Genomic DNA, 22,865 nt, shown 5'->3' with positions numbered 1-22,865 from the left:
TGCTGAGAGAGCGCTGCACTGGCAGAGCCAGAGCTCACGGTGCCCCCTGCAATCAGTAGTGGCGCTGGCAAAACAGTTTGGGCCACCCCTGGACCACGAGAGGTGCTACATCAATGCAGACTTCAATCGCTATAAATCCAGCTACATTCCCCCTGGAGAGATGCACGGGGTGGGGGGAGAGAGAGAAAGGCAGGCAGAGAGAGAGGGAGAGAATGGAGGAGTGGGGAAGAGAGGAAGAGGTTGTAGGGAGGTGAGAAGAATGAGAGAGAGAGAGAGAGAGACAGACAGACAGAGAGAGAGAGAGACAGAGAGAGAGAGAGAGAGACAGACAGAGAGAGAAAGACAGGCAGAGAAAGATGGAGAGAGAATCAGCTAGGAAAGAAGGGAAGGCTGTCTAAGAGAGAAAGGCAGGCAGAGAGAGTGAATGAAAAAGGCTGATCAAAAACGAAACACAGAATGGGAGAAAGGCAGAGAACGAGTGAAGGGAGAGCAGAGGGTAAGAATGTTGGTAAGGGAAGGGACTCTCTGCCTGGCAGCAGTATCAAACACTGGGAGAACAGTTTCGAAACGTACTTGTTAAATCTCATCCATCAGACTTTGACAGGACACAACATCTCATCACCGCATCTGCCTGTACATCCACTATCCAACAAGAACTAAACAGGGAAGAGAATTCAGCAGGGGCTCAGAGTCCTGGAAGTATCCGTCTGGTCACTGCAGCAGTAGCCAGCGAACAGCTCATCCCCTACGCCCCCCTCGGCGAGACACCGGTGCGAGAGGTAACAGAGTGCCAACAGTTCGCTGGCTGTTTCAGAATCGGGAAGGAGTCACAAGTGTTCTCTGCTGTTGGGGGAGGTGGGGTGGCGGCGTCGGTGTGGGGGTGGGGAAGGCAGCTGGATCCACGCAACCCCCTCACCCCCAGGTCAAATGTTCAAAAGTCGCCGCCCGACATCTGATTGGGGGGGAAGAGAGGGGGCCGGGGAGGCCCGTGATTCCGTCAGAGTCTCAGACAGAAAATCCAAACGGAAACCGTTTCCCCACCCACCACCCCCTCAAAAAAACCCAAAAACACGCCCGGGGCGTGAGAAAGTAGTTGGCCATTTTCTGTCGTTGCCGCCATCTGCTGGGGTTGGGGGGTGGGAGCTGGGGGGGTGCCTGAGAAACCGTGTTTGGGATCCCAGTAGGGTGGGGAGGGGTAAAGGAGGGGACGTGAGGGAGAGACGGGGATAAATCCTCCAGCAGACAGTGCGATCCTGGTGGGAGGGGGTAAACGAGGGGGCGTGAGGGAGAGACGGGGGTAAATCCTCCAGCAGACAGTGCGATCCCCCTTGCCCGTCCTGTGCCCTTCCCCGGGAGGTGGGGGCGGGAGGGTTCTGGCACGGGATGGGTGATCAGGAGAAGATGCGGATGGCCTGGGTGACGGAGCTGAGACATGCTGGGCAGTGGGGGTTGCTGCGTTGGCAGATGCGGTTGGCGCATTCCATGCAGAAGAGGTTGTGCCCACAGGGCACCAGGGCAGCCGTCACCTCGCTCTCGAAGCAGACCTGGCACTCCCGCCCCCCGGCCCCCTGGCGGGGGGAGTGGTGGGGTGGTGCCGCCGCCGAAGCCGCGGGGGAGGGAGGAGGGGGGCTGTCGGCTCCGCCGCTGGGAGGCTGGGGGGCAGGAGGGGTCGGGTGGGTGGCGCCGGGCAGGCCGCTCCCCCGCAAGGGATCACTGTGCGCCCGGCGGGCCAGCGGGTGGCAGACTTCGGGTGAGAGGCGGGGCAGGGCGACGGTTCCGCTGGCCCGGCGCTGGGCGGGGGGCTCCCAGAGGTGGGCGTCGGAGGGGCCCTCCCGCCCCTCGGCGCCGAAATAGGCCTCCCCGTAGGCGGCGCCGTTGGCGTAGCAGGCGTGGTGCTGGTGGTGGTGCTGATGGTGATGCGCGTCCGACGGCTTGCCGTAGTAGGGGTCCGGGCCGTTGCCGCGGAAACAGGCCAGGGGCTTGCGGCCGGCGGATAGCGCCAACTTGGCCCAGGGCCGGGGGGCCCGCCCGCCGCTGCCGCCACCGAATCCGGCCTCCGTCCCGTTGCAGTGGAAATCGTTCTCGTCGCCAAACTCCAGCATGCCGCCTGTCCGGACGGCGATGTGGGCCTCGATCTCCTCCCGGGCCCGGTCCACGTTGGCCGGCATTCCGGTCACCTCGAAGACCGGCTCCTTGTCCCGGCTCGGCGTCACGATGTAGGTGTGGGTCTGCTGCTGGATGCGTTTGATGGTGGCCCCCTTGGGCCCCACCACCAGCCCCACCACCCGGTACGGCACCCGCACTTGGATGGTGGTCTGGCCAGGCAGGTTGGGGGGCACCGGCACCGCCCCGGGCGCGGCCGGGCCGTCCTTGTTGCGGGAGGCGCGGATCAGGGAGAAGTGCTCAGCGGCGGAGATGATCTCCCGGCGCGCCATGGCCACGTCTTCGCGCCGGCCGGTCACCACGAAGACGGGCTCCTCGCCGCGCACTGGCGTCTTGATGTAGGTGTTGGTCTTGGCTCGTAGCGCTTTGATCTTGCAGCCTGCGGGCGTGGACAGAGAGAGAGAGAGAGAGCCGTAGGAATGGAGAGTACACACAGAGGCCATTCGGCCCATCTACAGCTTTGCTGAACTGAACTAGTCCCATTCACCCACGCACCCTTCGACAAGAATGGGGCGAGGTGGGGGGGAACAAGCTAAGAGTCCCTACAGTGTGGATACAGGTCTTTTGCCCATAACCAACACACCCAGGATCAGACTCCCACCCAATAACCATAACCTGGCATTTACCACATCCACTCCACACATCTCTGGGCGCTACGTGACAATTTAGCATGGCCAATTTCCCTAACCTGCACATCCCTGGGCACTATGGGACAATTTAGCATGGCCAATCCACCCTAACCTGCACATCCCTGGGCACTATGGGACAATTTAGCATGGCCAATCCACCCTAACCTGCACATCCCTGGGAACTATGGGACAATTTAGCATGGCCAATCCACCCGAACCTACACATCCCTGGGAACTACGGGACAATTTAGCATGGCCAATCCACCCTAACCTGCACATCTCTGGGAACTAAGGGACAATTTAGCATGGCCAATCCACCCTAACCTGCACATCCCTGGGCACTATGGGTAATTTAGCATGGCCAATCCATCCTAACCTGCACATCTCTGGGAACTATGGGTAATTTAGCATGGCCAATCCATCCTAACCTGCACATCTCTGGGAACTATGGGACAATTTAGCATGGCCAATCCACCCTAACCTGCACATCCCTGGGCACTATGGGTAATTTAACATGGCCAATCCACCCTAATCTGCATGCTTTCAGAGTGAGAGAGGAAAGTGGAGCACCTGGAGGAAACCCACACAGACACAGGGAGAATGCACAAACCCCACACAGTCACCTGAGGGGGGGAATCATGAAAATCGACAGCATGAAAGGGAACAGGGGGAGCGACAAACCTCTAATCGCACTTCAGGACACAGACACAAGAATGCCCAATCTCGGAAGCACGACAGATTACACCTCGTAAGAAACAGGGCTCTGATTCACCGGGTCAAACTAGAGCAGGGGTAGGCTGTTCGGTCCATCGAGCCTAGCCCACCACTCAATAAGATCACAGTTACGTCCGACTAGAATTGTAGAACTTTACAGGACAGTAGGAGGCCATTGTGCCAGTGACCAGCTCCTGACAGAGTTACCCAGCTCACCCCGCTCTCCAGCACACTTTTCCGCAGCGCTCCAACATCATCACAAATTTGCAATTCCACCCCCTCCCGCTCCCCCCTCCGATAATCTTTCAGCGAGAATGCCTTAAAAATTGGTTGAGGCACTGTTTCCGCCACTCTCACAAGGAGAGAGGTCCCGAAAGATCATGCCAGCCAGATAAAAACCTGCCTGATCTCGCTCCTTAACAGAGCGATCCCTTGCTTTTTAAGCTGGTGACTGGGCCAGGGAAGTGCTGTCCGGTGAACTGAAAAGGCGGAAGGCTGGGACTTGCGGGAGAGAGGGTTGGAACACTGGAACGCCAGCTGGGCCACGTGGAGAGAGCGGGGCGCAGTCCTGGAGTCTGTTATTTTCAGAGAGATGGGGGCAGTGGGAGATTCACCAGGATGCTGCCCTGTGGACCCGCGTCACAGAGGTACACAGCACTCAAACGGGCCCTTCCACCCAACTAGTCTCTGATGCCCAGCCATCCTAAACTAAACTAGTCCCACATGCCTGTGTTCGGCCCATATTCCACTAAACCTGTCCTCCCCACCTTACCTAGATGAGAATGGTGCTGGAAAAGCACAGCAGGTCAGGCAGCAGCCGAGGAGCAGGAGAATCGACGTTTCGGGCAGGAGCCCTTCATCAGACCATTCCTGATGAAGGGCTTCTGCCCGAAACGTCGATTCTCTTGCTCCTCGGCTGCTGCCTGACCTGCTGTGCTTTTCCAGCACCACTCTGATCTCGACACCGATCTCCAGCACCTGCAGCCCCTCACTTTCGCCTCCCTGTCTACCTGTCCAAATGCTGTAATTGTACCAGTCTCCACTACAACCTCTGGCAACCCAGCCGGCAGCCTTTGTGTGGAGCTGCAGGAGATGGGGGAAAGATACTAAACAAGTATTTTGCATCTTTGTTCACTGTGGAAGACTTGGAAGATAAAGAGTGTAGGGAAATAGATGATGACATCGTGAAAAACGGCCATGTAACAGATGAGGAAGTGCTTGAAACGCACAAAGGTGAATAAATCCCCAGGACCTGATCAGGCGTACCCTAGAACTCTGTGGGAAGCTAAGGAAGTGATTGCCTCTTGCTGAGATATTTTTACATTAGTTCGGCGCAGCATCGAAGACCGAAGAGTCTGTCCTGCGCTGTATCGTTCTATGTTCACCCCAGGGATGCGCCAACTTGTCCCATTTACCAGCACTTGGCCCATATCCCTCCAAACCCCTTCCTATTCACGTCCCCATCCAGCTGTCATTGTACCAGCCTCCACCACTGGCAACTCATTCCATACCCGTACCACCCTCTGTGTGATAAAGTTGCCCCTCTCTTTCCCCTCTCACCCTAAACCTATGCCCCTCTAGTTCTGGACTCCCCCACCCCAGGGAAAAGACCTTGACTATTCACCCTATCCATGCCCCCTCATGATTTCGTAAAGCTCTGTAAGGCCCCCCCTCAGCCTCCAACGCTCCAGGGAAAACAGCCCCAGAGTATCCAGTCTCTTCTGAGTCAAAGCTGGAGAGCTGGAGCGATGGAGAGTGACAAGCTGGGGCTTCTCTCTCTCAGAGCAGAGCAGAGGGAAATCGTGAGGGGAGATGGGAAGGAACTTTCCCCCCTTCCAAGTGCAGGGAGTGCAGATTGAAGGGAAGGGGAGGTGAGGGTAGACTGTCGCCCAGAGGGTGTTCGGGACTCTGGAACTTGCTGGCCCTGACGGTGGGAGAGGCAGAAAGCCCACCTCTCGTCACATGGCAGGGGAGGATTCAGACAGGCGATGCCTCGTGCTGGGAAATGGGGCCAGACCGTTATAACATAGAACAGGACAACACAGTACAGACCCTTCGGCCCATAATGCTGTGCCAAGCATTTAGCTTAATCTAACATCAACCTGACCTGCAGACCCCTCAATCTACAGGCGCCCATGTGCTTTTCCAGCAGTCACTTAAATGTCCCCAATGTTTCCGAGTCTGCTGACAGTGCATTCCATGCACCCACCACACTCTGTGTAACAGATCTACCCCAATACCTTCCTCCAGTCACCTTCAAACCATGACCCCTCCATGACAGCCACTTCTGCCCTGGGGAAGGGTCTCTGTCTATCTGCACCTCTCACTCCCTCGCATACTGATGTTTGTGTCAAACGTACTGACCAATCCTGACAAATCTGTAATAACTGCAAAGAGCACGGGTCCCAGAACAGATCCCTGCAGGACACCACTGTTCCAGGGCGGGAACACTTTCCATCCACTACCAGTCGCTTTCGGCCAGCCAATTCCGTATCCAGCCGGCCAGATTTCCCTCTATCCCACCCCCCCTAACTTTCTGAATGAGCCTGCCATAGGGAACCGTAAGTGGCTGTCCTTGATCAGTATGGAGGTGTGGGCCGAAGGGCTTCCCTCCGGGTCGTACAACTGTCCGCAGCAACACAGCCAGCCCTGCTGGAGCAGGGATGGGAGATCCGAGGGGGCAGGATTTGAGGAGGGAGAGTACCCCCAGGGTTGGGGCAGCGGAGTGACACTGAGCAAGTGCCCCGCTCCCGATAGCCATCAGTAACAGGACAGGACGAGCCGCCTCAGCCTCTGAACGGTTCTGCCAATGTCACAGGATCGGTGGACAGAGAGTCTGTCGAATGTGGTCTTTTAGTCATCTGGTACGTCACCTTCCCCAAAAATACAGCCACAAATCCTCTGCAACAATCTGGAACTGGGCGGGTCCAGTGGTTAGCCCCGCTGCCTCACGGTGCCAGGGACCCAGGTTCGATTCCAGCCTCAGGGCAACTGTCTGGGTGGAGTTTGCACGTTCTCCCCGTGTCTGCATGGGTTTCCTCCGGGTGCTACGGTTTCCTCCCACACAGTCCAAAGATGTGCAGGATAGGGCGGATTGGCCATGGGAAATGCAGGATTACAGGGAGAGGGAGGGGCAGGGTGCTACGACAGGGATGAAAGACAAGGAATGATCCTAATGGGTGTTTATGTCCCGAATGCAGCAGTGCTCTCAGTCGGGATTTTGACACCTAACAAGCTGCAGTCTCCAGGGTCCTGAACGGAATGGAAATACGCAGCAGCCTGGCTCAATGCAGACGTCTGCACTCACTCCCCAGGGATTACCCCCATTCCCTAGGGATTACCCCACCCCCCCCAGCCATCACCCCCGCTCCCCAGAGAGGAGCTGCGACCGTAAAAACACTGACTACAAAGAGTTAACACCAACAAGGCCTCACCAACGGAGGAGCCTGACCTGGTGACTGAAGGAAAGTGGAATGTTGAATGACTGGCAGAAAGAACAGCAAACACACTTACGGACAGATCAATGCGGCCTTAAACTGTACACTGTACTCGTAGGGGCAGGTCTGTCCCTGTATAACACTGGGGTACATTACTGGTGGGGACGGGTCTGTCCCTGTATAACACTGGGGTACAGTACTGGTGGGGACGGGTCTGTCCCTGTATAACACTGGGGTACAGTACTGGTGGGGACGGGTCTGTCCTTGTATAACACTGGGGTACAGTACTGGTGGGGACGGGTCTGTCCTTGTATAACACTGGGGTACAGTACTGGTGGGGACGGGTCTGTCCCTGTATAACACTGGGGTACAGTACTGGTGGGGACGGGTCTGTCCCTGTATAACACTGGGGTACAGTACTGGTGGGGACGGGTCTGTCCCTGTATAACACTGGGATACAGTACTGGTGGGGACAGGTCTGTCCCTGTATAACATTGGGGTACAGTCTGTCCCTGTATAACACTGGGGTACAGTCTGTCCCTGTATAACACTGGGGTACAGTATTGCTATATGTTCCCAGATAGATAGAGCTGGGAACTGAGCATAAATGAGACAAGGGACTGAGAGGGAGAGGGTTCCTGAAGCGATAGATACAGAACAGTTTCCTCGCTCAATGCTGAAATGTAAACATTTGAAATGGCAAAGATGCTGTCACTGAAGAGAAATTTGTTGGGCTCCTGGCTGCAATATTTTTCCAGCACTATGTCAGGTTTCGAAAACGCAAACGCAGAACTGTTCAAGGGAAAGCGCTCTGTTGGAGAAATCGGATTGAGTTCTTCACTGTCTTGTTGACCGTGAAGCGGTGGATGCTGTGTATATGGACTTCTGAAAGGGGATGTGGCCACTCCACTTTGTGAACTCGCCAACAGCAGATGGGAGTGTAGGGACAGCGCATCCAAACTCGGCCAGGGAATGGGAGTTATGCTGAATGTTGGATTTTCATATCTGAGGCAGGTCTACAGACATGGCCCTTAGGAACGCGATGAGAGCCAGTTAATGACCGGGACATGGCTGCATGTGGTATTATTTCGACGTGTACTGGTGGTAAGTTTACAAAACGCAAGATGGCAGAGAGCTGCTCCTGCAGCACTGATTTCTCAAGTCCAACTAGGCTCCGGCCCACATCCGACAACTGAGTCATATATAAACTGAAACCACCCTGCATTTGCTGAAAGCTACACATAATCACACTCTCAAAAAGAGCGGAGACCCCTTATTCAAAAGTCATTCTGTGATGCACTTTCCCTAGCAACTCCTTGATCATACAGTCATAGACTTGTACAGCACGGAAACAGACCTTTCAGTCCAACCCATCCATGCCAACCAGACTAATCTAGTCCCATTTGCCAGCACTTGGCCCATATCCCTCCAAACCCTTCTTATTCATGTCCTCATCCAGATGCCTTTTAAATGTTGTCATTGTACCAGCCTCCACCACTTCCTCTGGCAGCTCATTCCACACACGTACCACCCTCTGTGTGAAAAAGTTGCCCCTTAGGTCCCTTTTATATCTTTCCCCTCTCACCCTAAATCTATGCCTCTCTAGTTCTGGATTCCACTGACCCCAGGGAAAAGACTTTGTCTATATACCCCATCCATGCCCCTCATGATTTTGTAAACTTCTATAAGGTCACCCCTCAGCCTCTGACGCTCCAGGGAAAACAGCCCCAGCCTGTTCAGCCTCTCCCTGTAGCTCAGATCCTCCAACCCTGGCACCATCCTTGTAAATCTTTCCTGAACCCTTTCAAGTTTCACAACAAGGTTCCTATAGGAAGGAGACCAGAATTGCACGCAATACTCAAAAAGTGGCCAAACCAATGTCCTGTCCAGCCGCAACATGACCTCCCAACTCCTGTACTCAATACACTGACCAATAATGGAAAGCATAACAAACGCCGCCTTCAATATCCTATCTACCTGCGACTCCACGGTCAGTTCCCAATTAAATAAAACCTCCAAGGTTAAACTGCTCCCTGGTCCATGAGGGGAAAGGGAGGGACTGCAGAGATGCAGAGAGTCAAAATGTGTGGTGCTGGAAAGGCACAGCAAGTCAGGCAGCATCCGAGGGGCAGAAGAGTCAATGTTTCGGGCATGATGGCATTGACAATGAGGTCTACATATCAGCATTTCCTGGTGAACAATCAATCAGAGCCACCGTTGAGCCCTTTGGGATTTGGCACCCTTCCACAACCAACAGAAATTCACCCTCGCCTTCACAAACATCACCTACTGAGTCCGTTGGACCCGATCTGGTCTCTACGTCAGGGGAACAGGGCGCCAACTTGCAGATCTTTTCAGAGAACACCTAGACACCCAGCAACCCCACTGCCCTGTGGGGGGCACATTCAATTCCCCCTCCCCCTCCACCAAGGGCATGCAGGTCCTGGGCCTCCTTTGCCAAACCCTTACCACCTGGAGGAAGAACCTCATCTTCCGCCTTGGGACCCTGCGACCACACGGGATCAATGCGGATTTCACCAGATTCCCCATTTCCCGACATTACCTCAGTCCTAAATCTCCACCGCCCACCGGACTTGTCTGTGGTCTTTCCCTTCCCTCCGCTCTGACCTATAACCTCCTCCCCCATCTTCATCGCATTCCCAGCCCCACCCATCCACTCCCATTTATCTCTCAGCTCCCCTCCCCCACATCGGCAAGCCTCATTCCTGATGAAGGGCTTATGGCCGAAACGTCGATTCGGCTGCTCCTCGGAAGCCGCTGTGCTTTTCCAGCGCCACTCACTTGACTCTTGCCCTGAGGAGTGGAAGGCGAAAGAGGCAGCGATCAGGAGGTCACAAACTGGGCAGAGTGCCACATCCCAGTCTGTGGTTGGTGTGTCACGATACAGAGGAGATTTATTGGCGGGAGAGAGGAACAGCGTAAGCCACGCGGTGGCTTTCAACAGCTGGTCGGAACCAAGTCGGGTCGGGGCAGGGTGTTTCCGGGGATCGGGGGCTGCGTGGGAGCAGTTCGGACCAGAATCCGGGGAGTAGAGAAGGGAGGTCAAAGGATAGATTGAGTTGAGATGGTCCAAATTGTGTACAGAGGGGAGGCATCACTCGAGGGAACGTGGGAGGAAAGCGTTCCCACCGGCAGGGGGATCAGACACCGAAGTCCGAGGGGGAAGCTCAGAATTGTAACCGTGCACAACCAGGCCATTCAGCCCAGCGTGCCCGCACTGATTCTATCACCTTGTGCCGATTTCCAGCCGTCCCACCCCTCCCCAACCTGCACATGGCATTTCCATCCAAATTAGCATCCTTTGGAACGACACGGATCGAAGGGGGTCTGGAAAAGAACCGGGGAGGGGGCTGAGAATTTCAAATGCGGACAGGGCGCTGGGTCAACCACGGGGAGGTCGCTGCGACCGGAAAGCTCACAGGTCGACAGGGAAAAGATTCCGATCCGAGCGAGATTGGAATCAGGAATGCGACAATTCCTCATTCCTCCTAACAAGTCGGACAGGAGGAGGAGAACGGGGAGGGGGCAGGGTCTGGGTGACAGAAAGCACGCTTCCTCAGGCAAGGACCTGGTCAGCTCAGCTGGTATATATAAAAGTCTGAGAAATTGGGTGGCATGGTGACTCAGCGGTTAGCACCGCTGCCTCACAGCACCAGGGACCCAGACAACTGTCTGTGTGGAGTTTGCACGTTCTCCCCGTGTCTGTGTGGGTTTCCTCCGGGTGCTCTCGTTTCCTCCCACAGTCCAAAGATGTGCAGGTTAGGGTGGGTTGGCCATGCTAAATTGTCCCATAGTGCCCAGGGATGTGCAGGTTAGGGTGGGTTGGCCATGCTAAATTGTCCCGTAGTGCCCAGGGATGTGCAGTTTAGGGTGGATTGGCCATGCTAAAAATTGTCCAGTAGTGCCCAGGCTAGGTGAGTTAGTCATGGGAATTCAGAGGGACAGGGATAGGGTAGGGAGTTGGGTCTGGGTGGGAGGCTCTTTCGAGGGTGATAGAGTCATAGAGATGTACAGCATGGAAACAGACCCTTCTGTCCAACTCGTTTATGCTGACCAGATATCCTAAATCCTAAATGGATCTAGACCCATTTGCCAGGACTTGGCCCAAATCCCTCCAAACCCTTCCTATTCATGTCCCCATCCTTTTAAATGTTGTCATTGTACCAGCCTCCACCACTTCCTCTGGCAGCTCATTCCATACACGTACCACCCTCTGTGTGAAAAAGTTGCCCCTTAGGTCTCTTTAATATCTTTCCCCTCTCACCCTAAACTTATGCCCCTCTAGTTCTGGACTCCCCTACCCCAGGGAAAAGACCTTGTCTATTTATCCTATCCATGCCCCCTTCATGATTGTATAAACCTCTATAAGGTCACCCCCTCAGCCTCCGACGCCCAGCCTGTGTGGTGTGGACTCGATGGGCCAAATGGCCTGCTTCCACAGGGTAGGGATCCCACAATTCTCTGCAGCAAGGCTGAAATGAGTTGCCATTCTAGTCTGAGAGCTTCTCCCAGACCTGCACCGTTAACACACCTCTCACACAGGCTGCCTAAGCTGCTCAGTATTCCCACCACTTAGAGATTTCATCTTCAATTTCCACCTTGCACAGGGTTCTTTTCCCCCACCGCTCAAGTGTTAACGCTCTTAAAGGGACAGTCACTCAGATGGGCTGAACAAGCTTCAGAAGATGTGACAGTAACCCTGTACAGGGCCAGCTCGTGGATGGGCAGTCCAGGACAAGGAATAATATACAGAGAGCTTTATTCTGTATCTAACCCTGAAGGGAACAGTGTAGAAGGTGTTTTACTCTGTATCTAACCCTGTGCTGTCCCTGTCCCTGGGAGTGTTTGATGGGGACAGTGTAGAGGGAGCTTTACTTTGTATCTAACCCTGTGTTGTCCCTGTCCCTGGGAGTGATTGATGGGGGACAGTGTAGAGGGAGCTTGACTCTGTATCCAACCCTGTGTTGTCCCTGTCCCTGGGAGTGTTTGATGGAGGACAGTGCAGAGGAAGCTTTACTCTGTATCTAACCCTGGGCTGTCCCTGTCCCTGGGAGTGTTTGATGGAGACAGTATCTAACCCTGTGCTGTCCCTGTCCTGGGAGTGTTTGATGGAGGACAGTGCAGAGGAAGCTTTACTCTGTATCTAACCCTGGGCTGTCCCTGTCCCTGGGAGTGTTTGATGGAGACAGTATCTAACCCTGTGCTGTCCCTGTCCTGGGAGTGTTTGATGGAGGACAGTGCAGAGGAAGCTTTACTCTGTATCTAACCCTGAGCTGTCCCTGTCCCTGGGAGTGTTTGATGGAGACAGTATCTAACCCTGTGCTGTCCCTGTCCTGGGAGTGTTTGATGGAGGACAGTGCAGAGGAAGCTTTACTCTGTATCTAACCCTGTGCTGTCCCTGTCCTGGGAGTGTTTGATGGAGGACAGTGCAGAGGAAGCTTTACTCTGTATCTAACCCTGTGCTGTCCCTGTCCCTGGGAGTGTTTGATGGGGACAATCAGGTGGAATATTGCAAAGTTACCTACACAAAATGTTCAGAACACTTATTAAAATGAACAGGGTGAAGACGTGGGAACAAAACGTGATGGTGTCGCAGTCTCAGAGTGCGGACTGAATGACAGCAGGCACTGAAGAGAAGGGAAATGTTCCAACAAGGGAACTTACTAGAACTGTGTGAATGTGTGGCAGCAATCACAAGTGTCTGGTAAATGCCCCTCAGGGGTGGGGGTTGCCAGGGAAGACCCCCCACAGCACTCCCATCGATGACAACACCCACCACCTTCTCCGGCATCAAACACACTCCATCGGCCTTCTCCAGACACCCAGTCCCTGGAACAGACAGCAGCCGACAGACGCTGCTGGGCGCGGAAAGGAAATGTAATCTGAAAGGCTAACGCCACGCTGTCCTATACCGCAGGGTTTCAGCTGGACAGAGACCCAGCTCGATTCCCTCAGGGGGAAGCCAGGGTCAGTAATGCCTCCTGCCCCCTCAGGGAGATTATACAGTCATACAGTGCGGAAACAGACCCTTCAGCCCAACTCGTCCATGCCGAAGACATCCTAACCTAATCCAGTCCCATTTGCCAGCATTTAGCCCATATCCCTCCAAACCCTTCCTATTCATGTCCCCATCCTTTTAAATGCTGTAATTGTACCAGCCTCCACCACTTCCTCTGGCAGCCCATCCTGTACATACACCACCCTCAGTGTGAAAACGTTGCCCCTTAGGTCCCTTCTAAATCTTTCCCCTCTCACCTTAAGCCTAGTTCACGTTCCTGCTGTTACAATGATGGCGGCACTGCAGAGATGATGGTCCATTGGCTGTGATCAGTGCTAGGAGACATCCTGAGGTTGAGTGTGGGCTCTTCTATCCCTTATCCACGCCCCTCCTGATTTTATAAACCCCTATAAGATCATCTCCCAACCTCCTCAGATCCAGCTGGAAGGGGGAGGGGGTTGAGGGAGGGAGGAGACAGACCAGCTGTGGTCTGACTGGCTGGGACAGGTTTGAGGGGCTGAGCAATTCCATTCCCAGCCCCAACCACCCCTCCCCAACATTACCACTCCTTTTCCCATGGCAACACCACAGCCAATCAGAGTCGGCTTGCCGTACAATCAGCACCCTTCTCTCCCGGGGCTCCAGGTTGTTGTGACTGCCAGAGAGTTTTGCCATCTTGTCCTGATGGGTACAAAGCAGTCCAGAAGGGCCGATGCTCGGAAACAGCTTGCTCAAGCCCAGGTCAGTTCAGAGAAACCTCACTGGCCCCTTCCTTAGTCCATTCCCTCATGGATAAGTGTATCCCAGCAGGTCCAAGGGATCCAGGGACCAGCTGCGCTGGCATTCCTCTAGAGACTTAAACATTGTCAGGATGTCTCATAGCTCCTCTCATCGCCAACCGAGCACCTTTTCTGCAGGTGCAGACACACTTGGAATGGAAGGAACATGGCAGGCAATTTCCTGCAAGATCTCAAAGGCAGCGAAGAGCAGGGAATGGGGTCCAGTGGTGCTGGATTTGGGATAGATATCAGACACGTGGCCAGCACTCCCTCGGGGCCGCCCCTCCGACAGCGCCCACTCCCTTGGCAACAATCTTCCGATACCAACCGCTCCCTCAGCGCTGACCCTCCGACAGCGCCCACTCCCTCAGCGCTGACCCTCCGACAGCGCCCGCTCCCTCAGCGCTGACCCTCCGACAGCGCCCGCTCCCTCAGCGCTGACCCTCCGACAGCGCCCGCTCCCTCAGCGCTGACCCTCCGACAGCGCCCGCTCCCTCAGCGCTGACCCTCCGACAGCGCCCGCTCCCTCAGCGCTGACCCTCCGACAGCGCCCGCTCCCTCAGCGCTGACCCTCCGACAGCGCCCGCTCCCTCAGCGCTGACCCTCCGACAGCGCCCGCTCCCTCAGCGCTGACCCTCCAACAGCGCCCACTCCCTTGGCAACGACCCTCCGACAGTGCCCACTTCCTCAGTGCCGACCCTCCCTCAGTGCTGACTCTCCCTCAGTGCTGACTCTCCCTCAGTGCTGACCCTCCTTCAGTGCTTGCTCCCTCAGCACCAACCCTCTGACAGCACCTGCCCTCGGTGCCGACCCTCCGACAGCGCCCGCTCCCTCGGCGCCGACCCTCCGACAGCGCCCGCTCCCTCGGCGCCGACCCTCCGACAGCGCCCGCTCCCTCGGCGCCGACCCTCCGACAGCGCCCGCTCCCTCGGCGCCGACCCTCCGACAGCGCCCGCTCCCTCGGCGCCGACCCTCCGACAGCGCCCGCTCCCTCGGCGCCGACCCTCCGACAGCGCCCGCTCCCTCGGCGCCGACCCTCCGACAGCAACCGTTCCCTCAGTGCTGACCCTCCGACAGAGCCCGCTCCCTTGGCGCCAACCCTCTGACAGTGCCTGCTCCCTTGGCGCCAACCCTCCGACATGCCCACTTCCTCAGCGCCGACCCTCCCTCAGTGCCAACCCAAAAGCATCCATTCCTTTAGCACTGACCCTCCAACAGTGCCCACCACCTCAGTGCTGACTCTCCCTCAGTACTGACCCTCCCTCAGCACAGACACTCCCTTGGTGCCCACTCCTTCGGTACTGACCCACCCTCAGTGCCCGCTCCCTCAGTGCTGACCCACCCTGTGCCCACTCCCTCAGAGCTGACCCTCCCACAGCGCCCACTCCCTCAGTGCTGACCCTCCGACAGTGCCCACTCCCTCAGCGCCGACTCTCAGAGGATGGCAGGAGGAGTGCTGGCCTGGATTGTGGAGCTGGAGATTCAGGACAAAGGATTCACACCCACGTTGCCCTGATCCAGGACATGAGCGGCAGAGACCTGCTTGCACCACTGCTACAGAGCGGCCGCTCCGTCTAACTACGAACCGAGGAAACGTGCTGGCGAGTCCTTGTTGTGGCGTGTGCGAGACAGTGGCCTGCGTTTCGGGGTTGGACGTGAGCCTGGTCAGTCTCGAGGCGTGCACACCAACGGGGATCGATTCTGTCTGTCCTGAAGGATGGGAGCAGATGTGCCACATGGGCATCCAGGATGCCCACTGCACAGCACATACTTTTCAAAGACTTGCAGAAGACTTTTTGGTTTTGTTTGTCGATCTTGTGAAATGAAAAGGGAAATTGAGTTCCAACGCCCCGAAGGACAAACTGCAAGTGGCAGACATTAACGGGCTGGATGGTGAATTCCCTCTCTGACCGCGTGGGAATGTCGATGTCCTCACTACTTTGTTTTGGGAAGACTAATGCCATTTACACCGGTCTCTGTCACAAACTCCGCACGGTCGCTGACACATCTGTCCCTCTCGCTGCCTCCTGGAAGCTTCAACACCACAGGCTCCAATCGCAGGGAAACCATAAACATCAGCTAATCCCCAACTCCCTTCACCCATGTTCCTCCAGCTCCTATACCCCGTCCCTATCTCCGTCACCCCCTCCCCGTCCTCGTCACCCCCTCCAACCTCCACATCTCTGTCACCCCCTCCAGCCCCTAGACCCCCCTCCCTATCTCTGTCATCCCCTCCAGCCCCTAGACCCCCCTCCCTATCTCTGTCATCCCCTCCAGCCCCTAGACCCCCCCCTCCCTATCTCTGTCATCCCCTCCAGCCCCTAGACCCCCTCCCTATCTCTGTCATCCCCTCCAGCCCCTAGACCCCCGCCTCCCTATCTCTGTCATCCCCTCCAGCCCCTAGACCCCCCTCCCTATCTCTGTCATCCCCTCCCTATCTGTCACCTCCCCCCCAGTGCCCTACATCCCCTCCCTATCTCGGTCACCCCCTCCAGCCCCCTACACCCCCTCCCTATCTCTGTTACCTCCTCACAGGAAGTTGGAATTCCTTCCCTAACGCTCTCCCATCTCCCTGTCTCTCTTTAGCCCACAAGGCACACGGGCAGAAGTTCGGCCATTCAGCCCACCCTGCCATGTATCACAGCTGATAGGGTTCTCGACTCCTTTCTCCCTGTGCCTTTTCATCCCTTTGATACTCAAGGACCTATCTATCTCCATCTTTGACGCTCACGATGACCCCATCTCCACAGCCCTCTCAATTCCGTAGACCCACCACCCTCCGGCTGAAGAGGCTTCCAGCCCCATCTCCGTTCTCTTCCCTTCACTCTCAAGGCTTTGCCCCTAGTCTCTCCTGCCGAAGGAGCGTCCTCTCTGCCTGGGCTCCCTCCATCGTCGAGAGGACATCCCTCCTGACAGAGCCGGTCAGGTATTGGGGTTGGGGGGTGGTGGGCATGGCGTTCAATTTGGCCACCTCCCCCCCTCCTCGAAGCCGGAGTGTGCCATAATAAAGGAGGCGCTGGCCAGGGTGTTTCGCTCCCTCCCCCCCTCCCGATTCACAATGTCCTCCGATCCCGCCCACCCCAGCTCTGACACCCGCTCACCTTGCCTGCCCACGATCTCGGCCACGTGCTCCGAACTCGGCACTGGCACACACTCCGTGGTGTTGCAGCCCCTCTTCTTGGCTTCGCCGCCCTCGTACAGCGCGGCCAGGTAGCTCTCCCGGTGGTGGTGTGGGTGGTGGTGGTGGTGCTGGTGCTGGTGGTGGTGCTGGCCGATGGCGGCGGTGTTGTTGTTGTTGTTGTTGAGGTTCTCCTCCTCCTCCTCCTCCTCGCCCTCGGCCAACGGCTCCCGCTGCTCCTGCTCCTCGCCCAGCCCCAGCATGGAGAGCTGGTCCAGCGCCAACTGCAGTGCCCGCTGCTCGTCCTCCAGCATCCTGCCCATCTCCATCTCCACCACCAGCTCCAACGTGCTGCTTTGCTCCATCAACAACTCTGAACTAGGCATGGCTCAGAGAGAGAGAGAGAGAGAGAGAGACAGAGAGAGAGAGTGTGAAGAAATGGGGTCCTCACCTACCCACTCCACTATCCCACCTTCCCCCACACCCACTCTTTTGTCCTTTCTCTCCCTCCTTGAGTGGAGGGGGCTAGATGGGAGGGTAGAGTGTGTGTGGAGGGGGGGGTTGACCCCCCCAGCACCTCTGCTGCACGCTCCCTCCTCCTCCTCCCCCCTCCGGAAATGATGAGGTGGAGGAGGAGGAGGGGGTCGAGGGTGGAACCCCTCAGAGGAGAAAGGAGGCGACGGCGCAAGAGGGAGAGGCGAGGAGCGAGTGGGAGTCGAACACCCGCGGGAAGAAAGGGTGATGGGGCAGGGAGGGGAGGAACGAGATGGGAAGGAGAGGAGCTGAGGTGAGGTGAATGCACGGGGGGGGGGGGGGGAAGAGGGCAGAGCGGTAGAAGAGACGGATGGCGAGGAGGGGAGCGAGGGCAGAGGAGGGGATGAGGGAACGAGGTGATGAAGGGGATGGGCGGATGGAGGAAGCAGGAGCAATGGGACGGGGAAGACCAGGATAGAGGGGAGGGGATGAAATGGGATGGAAGGAGTGAGAAAGGGGGTGTGGGGAGATGTGCAAATGGAGGGGAGGGGGTGAGGATGGAGGGATGAGGGGATGGAGGGATGAGGTGAAGGGGGATGGAGGGAGGGAATGGAGGGATGGAGGGAGGAGGGGATGGGATGGAGGGAGGAGGGGATGGGATGGAGGGAGGAGGGGATGGGATGAAGGGAGGAGGGGATGGGGAAGGGAGGAGGGGCTGGGGAAGGGAGGAGGGGGGATGGAGGGAGGAGGGGAGGAGGGGGGATGGAGGGAGGAGGAGGGGATGGAGGGATGAGGGGATGGAGGGATGAGGGGAGGAGGGGGGTGAAGGGATGAGGGGAGAAGGAGGGGATGGAGGGAGGAGGGGAGGAGGAGGGGATGGAGGGAGGAGGGGATGGAGGGATGAGGGGAGGAGGAGGGGATGGAGGGAGGAGGGGAGGAGGAGGGGATGGAGGGATGAGGGGGGATGGAGGGATGAGGAGGAGGATAGTCCGGAAACAAAGGGAGCGGGGGAATGGAGCCCGGGCTGTATCCCTGTCCTTTCCTCAGGGAGTGAGCCCGGGGTCCCGGCTGTGTGTGAGGGAGGGGGTGGGGGTGGGGGTGGGGGTGGGGGTGAGGGTGGGGGGTATCCTAACCCCGGGCCCCCTCTCTCTCTCTCTGTCTCTCTCTCTCCGTCCGGCCCCCCCCTCGCTTCCTTCACTAAACTCTTTTGTTTTAAACCCCCCTGTCCCTCTCCCTCTCCCTCTCGCTGCTGCACCAGCTGACCCGGGGAGAGAGAGAGGGAGACACACACACACACACACACAAGGCAAACCCCCTCCCGTCAGCCAGGGGGAGGGAGGGAGAGAGGGGCGGAGCCTCGCCTCGCCGCGCCGCCTGCCGGGAGTTGGAGTCCACGCCCCCTCCTCCCCCTCGCCGACTCCCAGCCTACCGCCCACCAGCTCTGGACTACAACCCTGCCCGGCATGCCCCGCGCCCCCGCCAGCAGCGCGACGCCGCGCCCGCCGGGATTTGTAGGCACAGACTGGGCCCCCGCCCCCCTCCTCCCCCGCATGGGACTACAACTCCCAGCCCGCCCCGCGGCACAGCCCTCCTTTGTTCCACTGAATGGGAGCTGTCTCTCTGCCTCTTTCTTTCACACACTCCCTCTCTCCCTTCTTTGTTTTTCTTCTTTCTTTCCCTCCCTCCGTTCTTTATCCCTCTCCTTCCTTTCTTTGTTTCCTTACGGCCGTCTCTTATGTATTATTCATTTATTACTTATTCCTTCTTTTCCTCCTTCCTTTGTTCCCTCTCCTTCCCTCCCCCGTTTCTCTCCTGCTTTATCTCTCTCTCTCTCTCTCTCTCATTCTCTCTTTCCTTTCTTTCTTTGTTTCCTTATCTCCCTCCCTTCTTTCTCTCTTGGTTTACCTCTCCTTTTCATTTTGTTTGTTTACATCTCTCTTTCATTTTCTCTTTCCTTCTTCCACTCCTTTCTTCTTTCATTTACCTCTCCCCTTCATTCTCTCTTTCCCTCTTTTCTGCTTTGGTTTACATCTCTCTTTCATTCTCTTTCCTCCTTTCCCTCGTTTCTTCCTGTGTTTACCTCACCCTTTCATCCCCTCTTTCCTCCTTTCCCTCCTTTCTTCTTTCGTTTACCTCTCCCTTTTGTTCTCTTCCACCCTTCCTCTTTCGTTTACCTCTTCCTTTTGTTCTCTTCCACTCTTCCTCTTTCGTTTACCTCTCTCTTTCATAGAGTCATTGAGATGTACAGCACAGAAACAGACCCTTCAGTCTAACTCGTCCGTGCCAGCCAGATATCCCAACCCAATCTAGTCCCATTTGCCAGCACTTGGCCCATATCCCTCTAAACCCTTCCTATTCATATACCCATCCAGATACATTTTAAATGTTGTCATTGTACCAGCCTCCACCACGTCCTCTGGCAGCTCATTCCATACACGCACCACCATCTGCGTGAATGAGTTGCCCCTTAGGTCCCTTTTATATCTTTCCTCTCTCACCCTAAACCTATGCCCCTCTAGTTCTGGACTTCCCCACCCCAGGTAAAACACATTGTTTATTTACCCTATCCATGCCCCTCACGATTTTATAAACCTCCATAAGGTCACCCCTCAGCCTCCAAAGCTCCAGGGAAAACAGTCCCAGCCTATCCAGCCTCTCCCTATAGCTCAAATCTTCCAACCCTAGCACCATCCTTGTAAATCTTTTCTGAACCCTTTCAAGTTTCACAACATCTTTCCGATAGAAAGGAGACCAGAATTGCAGCCAATATTCCAAAAGTGGCCTAACCAATGTCCTGTACAGCTGCAACATGACCTCCCAACTCCTATACCTCATGCACTGTCCAATAATAAGAATACCAAACACCTTCTTCACTATCCTATCTACCTGCAGCCCTACTTTCAAGGAGCTATGAACCTGCACTCCAAGGTCTCTTTGTTCAACAACACTCCCTAGGACCTTACCATTAAGTGTATAAGTCCTGCTCTGATTTGCCTTTCTAAAAGGCAGCACCTCACCATTTATCTAAATTAACCTCCATCTGCCACTCATTGGCCCATTGGTCCATCTGATCAAGATCCCTTTGTAATCTGAGGTAACCTTCTTCGCTGTCCACTACACCTCCAATTCTGGTGTCATCTCCAAACTTAATAACTATATGTTCACATCCAAATTGTTTACATAAATGCCGAAAAGCAGTGCACCCAGCACCGATCCTTGTGGCACTCCACTGGTCACAGGCCTCCAGTCTGAAAAACAACCCTCCACCACCACCCTCTGTCTTCTACCTTTGAGCCAGTTCTGTATCCAAATGGCTAGTTCTCCCCGTATTCCGTGAGCTCTAATCTGGCCAATCAGTCTCCCATGGGGAACCTTGTCGAACGCCTTACTGAAATCTATATAGATCACATCTACCATTCTGCCCTCATCAATCCTCTTTGTCTTTCACTCTCTTTCCTCCTTTCCCACCTTTCTTTCCCTGTTTCCTTATCTCTCTCCTTTCTCTTGGATTTTCACTTATTCCTTTTGTCTTCCCTGTTGTCTATCCTGCTTTTTTTCTTGCTTCTCATCTTTTCTTATACCCCTCCCTTCTTTCTGGGTTTATCTGTACCTTTCATTCAGTCTTCTCTCTTGGTTTATTTTTGTCTCTTTCCTTCTCTCTGTCACACACTCGCCCTCCCTTTCAGTCTCTCTTTCTTCACTTCTCCCTCTCTTACCTCTCTCTCTCTCTCTCCCTTTTTGTTGCATCCTCTCTCTTTCTGTAGAGATGTACAGCACGGAAACAGACCCTTCGGCCCAACTTGTCCATGCTGACCAGATATCCTAACCTAATCTAGTCCCATTTGTCGGCACTTGGCCCTATTCATGTCCCCATCCAGATGCCTTTTAAATGTTATCATTGTACCAGCCTCCACCACTGCACAGGACATTGGTTTGGCCACTTTTGGAATATTGTTTGCAATTCTAGTGTCTCTCCAACAGGAAGGATGTTAGAATTAGAATTGGAATCCCTACAGGTCCACACCAACCCTCCAAAAAGTAACCCACCCAGACCCATTCCTTTACCCTACATTTACCCCTGACTAATAACCTACACTACGGGCAAATTAGTATGACCAATTCACCCTAACATGCATATCTTTGGATTGTGGGAGGAAACCGGAGCACGGGGAGGAAATCCAATGTTTTCATCTTTCTCCTCAAAAGACTGCTTCCACTCTAACACCTCTTCAGTAACTACCACACCCCTCCCTGTCCACTGTATTGTGCAGAGCACAGTTTACAAGTGTTTAGTGTGGCACATTCTATCTGGACTGTAGTGCAAGGTCTTCCCAGATTGATTCAAACATCAGAACCTCATTTTCAGGAGGCCCTGCTGTCTGCTGTTGTGAAACTTGAAAGGCTTCAGAAAAAATTTACAAAGATGTTGCCAGGGTTGGAGCTGAAAATGTGTTGCTGGAAAAGTGCAGCAGGTCAGGCAGCATCCAAGGAGCAGGAGAATCGACGTTTCGGGCATGAGCCCTTCTTCAGGAATGTTGTTGGGGGTTCAGGAATGTTGCCAGGGTTGGAGGGTTTGAGCTACAGGGAGAGGCTGAACAGGCTGGGGCTGTTTTCCTTGGAGCATCAGAGGCTGAGGGGTGACCTTATAGAGGTTTGTAAAATCATGAGGGGGCATGGATAGGGTAAATGGACAAGGTCTTTTCCCTGGGGTGGGGGAGTCCAAAACTAGAGGGGCATAGGTTTAGGGTGAGAGGGGAAAAATTCAAAAGGGACCCGAGGGGCAACGTTTTCACACAGGGTGGTACGTGTATGGAATGAGCTGCCAGAGGAAGTGGTGGAGGCTGGGACAATGACAGCATTTAAAAGGCATTTGCATGGATATATGAATAGGAAGGGCTTAGAGGGGATATGGACAAATGCTGGCAAATGGGACTAGATTAGGTTAGGCTATCTGGTCAGTATGGATGGGTTGGACTGAAGGGTCCGTTTCCATGCTGTATGGCTTTATGATTCTATGACTTCCTCTGGCAGCTCATTCCATGAAAAAGTTCCCTCCTGTCTTTACCCGTTTCCCTTTCTCTTTCTCACCTGCACTCACCCTTTCTGTCTCTATCTTGTTGTTTTGTCTTTCTCTCTCCTTTTCCTTCTTCTACCACTCTCTCTGTCTCTCTCTCTCCTCACCTTCCTCGGTTTGTCTTTCCTTCTGTACTCTTGTCTCTCTTCTGAATTTTTTTGCCCACCTAAGTTTCTCTCTGCTTTCTTGCGGCCTGTCCTTCTCTTTCTCCCCCACTCTGTCCGTCTTTCTCAATCGTTTACTTGCCTCACTAACGACTGGCGATCAGCAGTTTCTTCGTCCCTCTCAGTGCCTGCTGAATACCTTGCCTCTGCTCCATTCATAGAACATAGACGAATACAGCACAGAACAGGCCCTTTGGCCCATGATGTTTGTGCTGAGGGTTAACCCTAATATAAAACAAAATAACTTAACCTATGCACCCGTAAATTCACTGCTATCCATGTGCATGTCCAGCA

General features: G+C 55.1%; 1 protein-coding gene across 1 annotated transcript; it reads right to left on the bottom strand.

Moving 5' to 3' along the window:
- Positions 1 to 91: 91 nt before the first annotated feature.
- LOC132805503 (RNA-binding protein MEX3B-like) lies at positions 92 to 17,948 on the bottom strand. Its single transcript, XM_060820615.1, has 2 exons — positions 16,843 to 17,948; positions 92 to 2,542 (listed from the first exon to the last, which is right to left on the bottom strand). Exons 1-2 carry the CDS (start codon positions 17,243 to 17,245, stop codon positions 1,392 to 1,394), a joined length of 1,554 nt encoding a protein of 517 aa, XP_060676598.1. The 5' UTR covers positions 17,246 to 17,948; the 3' UTR covers positions 92 to 1,391.
- Positions 17,949 to 22,865: the final 4,917 nt, after the last annotated feature.

The sequence above is a fragment of the Hemiscyllium ocellatum genome, chromosome 50, assembly GCF_020745735.1.
Source record: "Hemiscyllium ocellatum isolate sHemOce1 chromosome 50, sHemOce1.pat.X.cur, whole genome shotgun sequence".
Lineage (NCBI taxonomy): Eukaryota > Metazoa > Chordata > Chondrichthyes > Orectolobiformes > Hemiscylliidae > Hemiscyllium > Hemiscyllium ocellatum.
This window is presented reverse-complemented; position numbering and strand designations above follow the sequence as displayed.

What these genes read in the sequence shown, in the direction of transcription:
- LOC132805503 (XM_060820615.1), bottom strand. Translation starts at nt 17,245, where the DNA reads ATGCCTAGTTCAGAGTTGTTGATGGAGCAAAGCAGCACGTTGGAGCTG. An exon ending in CGAGATCGTGGGCAGGCAAG is followed by an intron (nt 2,543 to 16,842) that starts GTGAGCGGGTGT and finishes CCACGCCCGCAG; the next exon opens with GCTGCAAGATCAAAGCGCTA.